Genomic DNA, 11,264 nt, shown 5'->3' with positions numbered 1-11,264 from the left:
CTCTGTCAGTGGCGCGACACCCCTCTCTCCCTTCCTGGCACGACCCCCCTCCCTGTCTGTCACGCTCTCCCTCTCTGCCACACGCTCACTCTCTCTCTCCCCTTCCCTCTCTGTCATGCATCTCCCTCTGTCTCACTCTGTATCTGTCTCTCTCACACAGTGTCCGTGTCTCTCTTTCTCACACAGTGTCTATGTCTCTCTGTCATAGAATCATGGAAACAGATCCTTCAGTCCAACTCATCCATGCCCATCAGTTATCCTAATGTTATCTCCTCCCATTTGCCAGCACTTGGCCTGTACCCTTCTGAACCTTTCCTATTCATATACCCATCCAAATGCCTTTAAATGCTGCAATTTTACCAGCCTCCACTACTTCCTCTGGCAGCTTATTCCATGCAGGCACCACCCTCTGTGAAAAAGTTGACCCTTTGGTCTCTTTTATATGTTTCCCCCTCTGACCCTAAACCTATGCCCTCTAGTTCTATACGACCCACCCAAAGGGAAAGACCTTTTCTATTTATCCTATCCATGCCCTTCATGATTTTATAAGCTTCTATAAGGCCACCCCTCAGCCTTCAACACTCCAGAGAAAACAGCCCCAGACTAATCAGCCTCTCCCTGTAGCTCAAATCATCCAACCCTGGCAACATCTTTGTAAATCTTTTCTGAACACCTTCAAGTTTCACAACATTCTTCTGATAGGAGGAAAGTCAGAATTGCATGCAATATTCCAAAAGTGGCCTAACCAACGTTTTGTACAGCCACAACATGACCTCCCAATTCCTATACTCAATACTCTGACCAATAAAGGAAAGCACACAAAACGCCGCCTTCACGATCCTATCTATCTGCGAGTCTACTTTCAAGGAATATGAACCTTCACTCCAAGGTCTTTTTGTTCAGGACTTTACCTTAAGTGTATATGTCTTGCTCTGAATTACTTTTCCAAAATGCAGCTCCTCTCATTTATCTAAATTAAACTGCATCTGCCACTCCTTAGCCCATTGGCCCACCAGGTCAAGATCCCATTGTACTCTGAGGTAATCTCCTTCGCTGTCTGCTGTACCTCCAATTTTAGTGTCATCTGCAAAGTTACTTAGCATACCTCTTGTCTCTTTCTGTCTCTCTCTTTCACTGTGTCTGTCTCTCCTTTGTTATGAAGATGTGGGTGTACTGTACCTTTAAGAGAGTTAAAAGCTGGTGGAGTTACCAGACAGCACCAAGTATTCTCAATAAGGTAACAATGTAACGCTTGGTCAAAAACTAAATTAGCTGGTTGCTTGGAAACGACAAAACAGATTCAAATTAGGCAATCAGTTTAAATTATACCTCAAAAAAAAAACAAATTCCAATCAGGTTTGAGTTGAGTATATTGACAATCTTAAAAAGCCAATGGAACAATCTGATGCTTTGGTAGTATAAGACCAGGGAAAATTGAACAGTTGCGAGGAGAACTGCCCAGTTACCAACATGTAAGAAGACTGCCTGAAAAATAGCTCTTTTAAAAGGTACCTTTATCAGTCAGTAACCTGTGAAGCAGAAATCCCTAAGAAGCTGAAAAGAAGACTGGAATTCAGAGAAAATGAAAGCTGCCTGGTTTTGAGATAAGAAGTTTTGTTTTGTAAATCTTATTTGGGAGTTTTATTGGATTGGTATTATAGAAGGAAAGGTAAAAGATAGGTTAGAGGAAGGAATTGTAAATAGTTGTTAATTAATTATTCTCTGTTATACTTGAAGAAATAAAGTTGTTTGTTTTTACTTTAAATAATTCTTGGCCTCTCGAATTTTCACAGATTACTGCATGGGATAAATCTTTTCTGTGCTGCTGGTTTTAAGTTAAGCAGGAGGGTTTATCCAATGTCGTAACACTTTCTCTCACTTTCTCTCTTTCTCTCTCTCTCTCTCTCTCAAACCCTTTGTGTGTGTGTGTGTGTGTGTCTCTCTCGACACTCTAGTATCTGGGATCAGGTACAGCAAACACAATTATTTCTACAGAGTTCTGATAGAACGAAGACAGCTGACAAATCATTCTTTATCTTTCTTTTACGTCATTCAGTTATTTTTAGTATTACAGGAAAGTGCATTCTGTCCAATCAGTAGTGAATATAGAAGTGAGTAAACCAGGAAAACTGCTTGAGCTTATGAACGGTGGTGATGGCTTCTCCAGCAGCCTTCATCCTCCACATTAATCCCCCTTCGTACACAATGCTTCCAAGATTTGTTATCATTTGCAATTTTGAAGTGTGACATATGCACTAATGTCTAGATCATTAACATTCATCAGGAAAAGCAGTAGTGCTAAAACTGATGTCTTGCAAACTCCTTTCTGCAAACCAAAAGAGATCTATTTATCACTACTTGCTTAAATATATATTGTGACTTTTGTTTTTGTTCTGTGAGCTTTAACTTAATATTTATGTTTTATGGAACTGTATCAAACAATTTTAGGAAGTCCAGATAAATCACATTTCCCTCATCTGTTACCTCTTCAAAAAAAATCCCACAAGTTAATTAAACGTGATTTTTTCCTTAATATATTTATGCAAGTATTCGAATTAAGTTGCATTTGTCCATATAACTAGTTCTTTTGTTTTGAATTACTATTCCCCATAACTAAAGTTGAACTGAAAGGTCTGTGGTAGTTGGGTTTACTTTTTTGAACAAAGATGTAATATTTGTAATTCTCTCGTCTTCTAGCAATGCAAGTCTAAGGAAGAATTATGGCCAATGCTCTCTCAATTTTCACTCTTCTCTTTCTGCCAGTCCCCGTGGATGCAATCAATTCTGGTGTCTTATCAATTTTAAGTAGAGATTATCTCCTCTTCATCAATTTTAAATTCTTTAGTTGTGAATTGCCTCCTTTTCCACCATGCCCTGGGAGCAACTTCTTTTTGGTTAAAATCAGATGCAAAGTATTAATTTAATACCTCCATTATGCTCTCTGCACCATGTGTAAATCTTTTTTTGTTCTTAATCAGCCTTTCCTGTCCTTTTATCCCCCTTTATTATTTATATGCCTGTGTAAACTTTGGAATTCCCTTTTATGCAGTGTCTTTCCATGATTTCTCCTTTTATGGTCTCAGCTGATGTTATAACTGGACAAATCAAATTTCAGGCTGATAGATCATTTTGTATTGATATGGCCATTTACATGAAATGCTGCAAAATTGGTTTTAACAATAAAGCATGTTTATGCCAATGAAGATAAAATAGAACTAACCAAATTATTTCTACATAAAGTTAAATATTTCAAACTACATGGTAAAATAATGTATGGCACGGTGGCTCTGTGGTTAGCACTGCTGCCTCTCAGCACCAGGCACCCAGATTCCATTTCAACCTTGGGTGACCATCTTGTATAGAATTTGCACAATCTCCCCGTTTCTGCATGGGAATTTCTTTCAGCTGGTGCTCCAGTTTCGTTCCACAGTCCAAAGATGTACAGGTTAGGTAGATTGGCCATGCTAAAATTGTCTGTGGTGTCCAGGGATCTGTAGCCAAAGTGGATTAGCCATATGAGGTTCTGGGGATGAGGTAAGGGCTGGGCATTTTAGGGATTTTATGAATACAATACCATTAATCCTAAACTAACCTTTTTACAGTACTCAAACAACAGAGCTAATTCTCTTCTGTATTACATCTATAATTCTCTTCTGTATTACGTCTAATGTAACTAATTAATCCGCTAGCCTCTTCTTTCAGTCTTTATACAATTGAGATTAGATATTTTCAGCTTCAAATATGCCTCCAGATTTTAATCAAACACTCTTTTCGCTTGGAGCTTACAAACTAAGCTCCTTAGGCTGTAGTAACTTATTTCTTGACAATTCTAAATTGATTTTGTTGTTATCACATACTGAGACAGTGAAAAATGTCGTTTTGCATGTTATACAGGGAGATCGTGCCATACAATATGCATCTGGGTAACAAAACGAGTGCAGAATACAGTATAACAGCCGCAGAGAAGGTGCAGAAAGAGAAAACAGAATTAACATTTGAAAAGTGTGTTCAACAATCTAATATCAATAGGGTGGAAACTTTTCTTGAATCAGTTTGTATGTGTATTCAAACTTTTATATTTCCTCCTGAAGGAAGAGGGTGGGAGGGTCTTTGATCATGTTGGATGATTTTGAGGCAGCAGGTAGTATAGGTGGAGTTACTGGATGGAAGACTGATTTGCTTGATGGACTGGGCTGTGCTCATGACTCTCTGCAGTTTCTTGTAGTCTTGCGAAAGACAGTTGTCATACTGTGCTGTGATACATCCAGACAGGATACTTTGTATGGGGCATCTATTAAAATTGGTAAGAGTCTTGCAGACTTGCCAAATTTTCTTAGCCTTCTGAGGAAGTAGAAATGTTGTGAACTGAAAACAAGAAATACTGGAAACCGCAGCAGGTTAGACAGCATCCATGGAGAGACAGCTTCAGCACTTAGTCATCTAGACTCGAAACGGAAGCTTGCTCTCTCTCCATGGATGCTGTCTGACCCGCTGTGATTTCCAGCATTTGTTTTCAGTACAAATTACAGCATCTGTAGTAATTTGCTCCCAAGTAGTGATATTGTGCTTTCTTGACTATTGCCTCAACATGGATGCACCAAGGCGGAAGGTAGGTGATCATCATTCCTGGGAATTTGACTGTCTTGACCATCCCTATCTCAACACCATTGATGCAGGGCCATGCACTCCACTCTGTTCCCTGAAATCAACGACCAGCTCCTGCATTTTGCTGACAGTGGAGAGATTGTTGTCTTTACACCATGCCAGAAGCACTCATCACTTTCCTATATTCTGTTTGAGATTCAACCAACAAGGATTGTGTCATCAACAAACTTGTAAATTGAGTTAGAGCTGAATTTGGCCATGCTGTCGTGAGTGTATAAGGAGTATAGTAGGGGGCTGAGTACACAGCCATTTGGAGCTCCAGTGTTGAGGATTATGGTGGAGAAAATGTTGTCGCCTATCCTTACTGATTGTTGTCTTTGGGTCAGGAAGTCAAGGATCCAGTTACTGAGAGGGGAGCCAAGACCGAGATCTCAAAGTTTAAAGATAGGTTTCCTTGTAATTATGGTGTTGAAAGCGAAACTGTAATCAATAATTAAGAGCTGATGTAGGTATCCTTGTATTCCAAATGTTCCAAGGATGAGTGTAGGGCCCGAGAGATGGAGTCTGCTGCAGACCTGTTCTGCCAGTAGGCAAATTGCAATGGATTAAGGCACTTTGATAGGCTGGAGTTGATGTCCGTCATGACTAACCTGTCAAAGCACTGCATAGTTATGGAGGTTACAGCCATTGAATGGTAGTCATTGAAGCCCACTGCATGATATTTCTTTGGCACTGTGATGGTGGTCGTCTTGAAGGAGGTGGGGCCTTCAGATCATAGTAAGAGAAGGTCAAAGATGTCAGCCAATACTTCTACCATCTTGTCTGCACAGGATCTGAGCATATGGCCGGGGGCTCCAAACGGGCCAGTCGCTTTCTGTGAGTTCACACTCGAAGGCCAATCTGACATCTGCAGTGGTGACCATGGCTGAAGGCTTTTCTGAGGGTGTTGGGAAAGGTGACATCGTTTCACCTCTTGTTCAAAGCGAATGTCGAATGCATCGAGCTCAGCAGATGGGGATGTACTGTTGCCTGCGATTCTGTTTGACTTTGCTTTGTAGCCCTTTATGGTGTAAAATATCTCCTTTCTTTAGGACCCACTATTTTACCCATCCACTTTCCATCTAGATTTCACAAACCTGAAACTAAAAAGCTTTCTTCAAGTTATGGATGCGTTCTCCATAAACAAAGAAAACTCTCAATTCCAGATCCTTCTAACTGAACCTAATTCACCAGATTGTTTACTCTGTTTACTCCTATAATGCCTCCCAATGTAAACTAGTTCCCATTGGCCCTGTCACTGATTTTATTAAATAAACAAGGGCTTCAGAAAGCCTTCCAAGTTAATCATTATATCCCCTCACACTCACATAGACAAAATCCTACATGCCATTAGCTCAAAATCCTGACTCTAAAATAAATGAGATTAAAATATATAAAAATTTCACAACTTACATTATACTTTACTTCACTCCTCTTATTTGCTCTTTCGCCACCTCTCAAAACCTTAACACGATGTTTAGTGATGGAATCCTAGGCTAAGGGAGGTAGAAAGAAGTGCTTGAGATCTTGTGTTTGGCTTCTGGTAAGTAGAGATCAGTTTGCTGGACAACAGCAAGAATCTTGACCTCAGGTTTGATAAAAATGTTCAGGTTAGATGTGAGTAAGCATCAGCTTCAGAGAGACACTTGTTGGAATGAGTGAGGAAAAGGGAGAAATTGAGAGAGCCAGTGTCATACCGGGAGTTCTCAATGACAAGATTGAGATTTTGTTGCCAGAGAAGGGGTCCATTTGGAGTGAGTACTGCAGACAGTAAAGCCACTGATGCTAAGATGGTGACTCCTGGCTACAATTTGGGTATGGAGGCGAAGATGGCAAGAGCTCTATTATGTACCAAGTTCAACACATTCTTGCAGTGTGGGTGCAAGGAAATCAAGCTAAAAGCAGAGAACTTGATGTTAGAAAACAGAACTAAGCCTGCAGGTTATTGTTAATATATGACAAGAAGTGAGATTAGAACAAGGAATAGGATCAAAAGGAACTGAAAGAGATAAAGTTCTGGGCAATGCTTTTAATATGTATAAGTTGTTGGATCTTGCAATCCTTCAAATCTGATAGAAAAGAACAATTTTTTTTTGTTAATGCCTGGGATGAGACAAAGGATGAAACAAAAATGGAGCACCCAGATAGATTTTAAAATTTTTGTTTTAAACAGCATATCTTATTTTACTTCACACTTTTCTATGCTGGCTTTTCACGTTTTAAACAGTTGCAAATTTCAGGTACAGAGCCTTGAGCACGACAGAGTAAAATCGATGTTTTCAATACTTTCTGGTAACAGGCAGGGAAGTCTTCATATGTCAAGTGAATTTTTTGGGGCCAGATCTTGGTGCATTATGATCAATGAAGAAAAATAGAATTTCTGGATTAAGACAGCATGTAATTGAGTCATGACATGAAAAAAGCTACTAACAATTAATACTTGAAAACCTTTGCTTTAAATTCATTAGGAACAGAAACTACTGATTGTTCTCAGCAACTGTGAGTATTTGGCACGCCACACCTTCAAGAATTTAGCGCAACATTTCGAGATGCATGCTTTCCATGGCACAGAGAAAATTGCTCAGGTACAGTAATCATGAAGGGTGTCGTAAAGCTCACTGTGATCTTTGAATAATGTAAAAGATTCCAAATTGTAATAGGAATGGTTCACTGTAATCAAAGTTATTTTAGTTTGGTTTTAGACCCCCAGTTCAACTCAGTATGTATGCCAAAAACAATTGCAGTATTTCAAAGCATTTACCATACAAACCAAATCATACAGCCCAATATACCAGCTTTTATTCTTCACATAAATCTTCTGCCACCATTCATGGAACTCCATCAACATACTTAGATTTTATTTCTCACTTGTGCTTCTCTAGCTTTCCCTTCAATGCAGCTATGCTGTCCAGCTATTCAGTCACTTGTTATAACAGCTCCCTGGAGTAAGAAGGATCTCCTGAATTTACAATTGGATTTTAAGGAAAGGGTCTTATTCTGCTTTCACTTAATATCCACCTTCTCAAAAATGTAGACCTTGCTGAGGTCATCACTGATTGATTGATTGTCATTCTTCAAGACAAAAGACAGCTAGTCTGTTTAATCTTTCCTGATTAAACAGTATAACCTGTCAGTTCTGATATTATTTATAGTAACTTCATAGAGTCTCTACAGTGTGGAAACAGGCCATTTGGCCCCTCAAGCCTATATCGACTCTCTGAACCCCCGTCCCCTAATCCCATTCCTGTAATCCTGCATTTCCAATGGCTAACCCACCTAACCTACACATCTCTGGACACTACAGGCAACTTAGCATGGCTAAAATATGCAATCGCACAATTGTATACATAAAGTTTATTTCCTAAGTAAATGTGCATTTCACAAGTTTCTTAATGCTTCCTGTATATGTTTGTAGTCCACCTAGTATTACACTATTCAAATTGATGTCGTCATCCATAGTTCTTGATTATTGTTTTCAGTCCGCAAGTCCAAATTTTCTTATAAATGGTAACAGGTGAACAGTACTGTTTCCTGTGGAACGTCACTTCGAAACTAGCATCAAAAATAAAAATGACAAGTCAAAGCTTTTATAAGTATCTATGCACAATGTTTGTCTAAGACAACAGTGGATTCATTACAGGTTGGGACAGGAGAATTTGTAATGGGGAATAGAAAAATTGCAGAAAAACTAAATGATTACTTTGTATGTCTTTGCCAACGAAATTACAAGAACTCTTCCACAATCAGAGAACATAGAGAGGCTGAGGAATTGATGGAAATTAGTATTAATGAAAAAGTTATGTTAGATACGTTACTGGGACTACAGGCTGATGTTTCCCTGAGAACTGATATTCTACATTCCACAGTGTTTAAAGAGGGATCTGTGGAGATAGTGAGTACTTTGGTGATAACCTAATTAAATTCTATACGTTCTGAAGTGGTTCCTTCAGATTAAAAGGGAGCATATGTCACTCCACTATTTAAGAAGGGAGGGAGAAAGAAAAAGGGAAAACAGGTCTGTTAATCTGACATCAATTGGGAAATGTCTGAATATGTTATAATAGATTTTATAAAAGGACACTTGGATGATAATGATCTGATTGGATGTAATTAGCATGGATTTGTGAATGAGAAATAGTGTTCAAACTGTTATAGTTGTTTTGCTGATAGAAATAACAAAGAAGAGTTGATGGATTAGCATACTTGGGTTTGCAGAAACATTTTGATAAAGTCTCCACAGGAGGTTAGTTCACAAAATGTGAAGCATATCAGAGAGGAGGTAATGTACTGGTGTAGAGTAAGTATTGGCTAACAGGCAAAAAAATACAGCGTAGAAATAAACATAGGTCATTCTCGTCTAGCAGGGAAGAGAAGGGGAAGAATCAGTGAGCGTTTTAAGATAATCGCGTCATTTAGCAAAGATCATTGATTAGGCAACATCTGTTCGTAATGTATATGAATGCTTCGGATGTGATATTTGCAGTGTAGTGAATGGCACAATGCTAGTTGGGGACATGCGCTGTGACAACATTCAAAATGGCTTGGAGTTTGGACAAACTCAGTGCGCAAGACTATGACAGATGTAATATGATGTGGAAGAAATGTGGAGCTATCCACTTTTCAAAGGGAGAACCTGCCAACGTGATATCTGTTATCAGGTAATATTAAACACAGGACTGTGGATGGTGCGTATTTGAAACAAAAATAAAAAAAAGGAAAGTGATGGAGAAACTCAGCAGGTATGACGGTGTCTGTGGAAAGCAAAACAGAGTCGCGTGACCCTTTATCAGAAAGGAAAGCAGCTAGGTGGTGTTTATGCTGAAGCTGGGAGAAGGGCAGGGTGTGAGCATGGGGAAAAAGGAGTGCGTTAAACAGATGGAAATGGTGCTGAGAGAGAGACGTAAAAAGAAAAGCAGACGAAAGGATTGCTGCTGAAAACCTGGGGGAGAGAGAAGGCTGAACCTCACCCAATGTCTGGTCATAACACAGGGATATTATTATTTTGCTGGAATACTGTGCTAAGGTCAATGCCCATTCTTCATCTCTAAAGCACAAGTGTGCAATGCTGACCTGTTATAAACTGTTGTCACTTACTTTGATAGTTTGGTCTCTCGGTTTGAAAAATACTGCAAGTTTAATGTTAAGAGGTTGACCAACAATTTTGTCTTCACTTTCCTAGTTTCTCAAGATACCCTGATTGAACATGAAAATGATGTTTTAAAAATTGTCAACACTTTTAATCTACAGACTGGAGAATGTATGCAATCTCTACAAAACCTCTTCTTTAAAGGCAGCACATTGCTCATTTATAGTTTTTGCCTGAAAATCTTCTATTTTAACTTGTCTAATCCAAAAACAAATAAATAAAATAAACTGTTCTGTAATTTTGATCATGAAATGACATGATTCTCTTAAAACGCTCACGGATTCTTCCTCTTCTCGACCCTTTCATGCTTTGTATTAGGCTAATTAAAGCATCCCATTATAACAACTCTATAGCTTTATCTCCTCTCTAATTTCCATACAGTTTTGTTCCTCTGTCTTTCTGTCTAGTTAGTGGCTTGTAGAATGCACTCAGTAGTTTAATGAGCGCTGTGTTGTCATATAGTTCACTTGTCATTTGAGAGATTCTGACCCCTGTTGGACGCAGTATCTCTTCAGCGCTATGGTAGTGGATGGAATCCTTTGCTACTGGACACAGAAATTATACTGTAGACAGTAAGATGGTGGAATTAAACCCACCAGCTTTCCAGCCTTGCTTGAATTAAGTTCTAAGTGGCGAGGCAAAAGTGAGGACTGCAGATGCTGGAGATTGCTGCAGATGCTGGAGGAATTCCCGATGAAGGGCTCCTGCCCGAATCATCGATTTTCCTGCTCCTTGAATGATTAGATTAGATTAGATTAGATTAGATTACTTACAGTGTGGAAACAGGCCCTTCGGCCCAACAAGTCCACACCGACCCGCCGAAGCGCAACCCACCCATACCCCTACATTTACCCCTTTAACCTAACACTACGGGCAATTTAGCATGGCCAATTCACCTGACCCGCACATCTTTGGACTGTGGGAGGAAACCGGAGCACCCGGAGGAAACCCACGCAGACACGGGGAGAATGTGCAAACTCCACACAGTCAGTCGCCTGAGTCGGGAATTGAACCCGGGTCTCTGGCGCTGTGAGGCAGCAATGCTAACCACTGTGCCACCGTGCCGCCCACAATGCTGCCTGACCTGCTGTGCATTTCCAGCACCACTCTAATCTTGACTGTAAGTGGCAAGGCCATACCTCCAGCTGTGCCCCTTTCTGGAATTGAGGCTTTTCAGGGGTCAATTAATGATCCTGCCTGGCTGCAATTACTTTAGCTCCAGGTTAACCAGTGTATACGGTGTATCAATTGCCAAGGAAAGCCTCAATTTGCCTTAATCTGTTCATGATCAAGAGACTGTACTTAGAACAGGAGGATGCTGTTGAGAGCCACCCATGCTCTCCATCACCCCATTCTGAGACCCATTCCCCCAAAAAACATTTTTTCATGGATGATTCTTTGTCCTGGGGATCCCGTAAATTGTTGTCCCAGCAATGGCCATGACATTTGCTATTGCACTGCCAAGTTCTGGAAC

At 39.9% G+C, this 11,264-nt stretch overlaps 1 protein-coding gene across 7 annotated transcripts in view; it reads left to right on the top strand.

Moving 5' to 3' along the window:
• The window catches only part of exoc2 (exocyst complex component 2), a 318,264-nt gene that overhangs the window by 218,316 nt on the left and 88,684 nt on the right, over positions 1-11,264 (top strand). For 6 of the 7 annotated variants that reach the window (XM_043719385.1, XM_043719383.1, XM_043719382.1 and 3 more), the window contains one exon: positions 7,113-7,229. The exons of the other annotated variant lie outside the window; for it this stretch is intronic. In XM_043719385.1, coding sequence (XP_043575320.1) covers positions 7,113-7,229 — 117 coding nt within the window. The remainder of the gene's footprint in view (positions 1-7,112; positions 7,230-11,264) is intronic. 7 annotated transcript variants of the gene reach the window in all.

Source organism: Chiloscyllium plagiosum, chromosome 29 (genome assembly GCF_004010195.1).
Source record: "Chiloscyllium plagiosum isolate BGI_BamShark_2017 chromosome 29, ASM401019v2, whole genome shotgun sequence".
Taxonomy (NCBI): domain Eukaryota; kingdom Metazoa; phylum Chordata; class Chondrichthyes; order Orectolobiformes; family Hemiscylliidae; genus Chiloscyllium; species Chiloscyllium plagiosum.
Note: the sequence above shows the minus strand (reverse complement) of the source record. Positions and strands in the feature narration are given on the sequence as shown.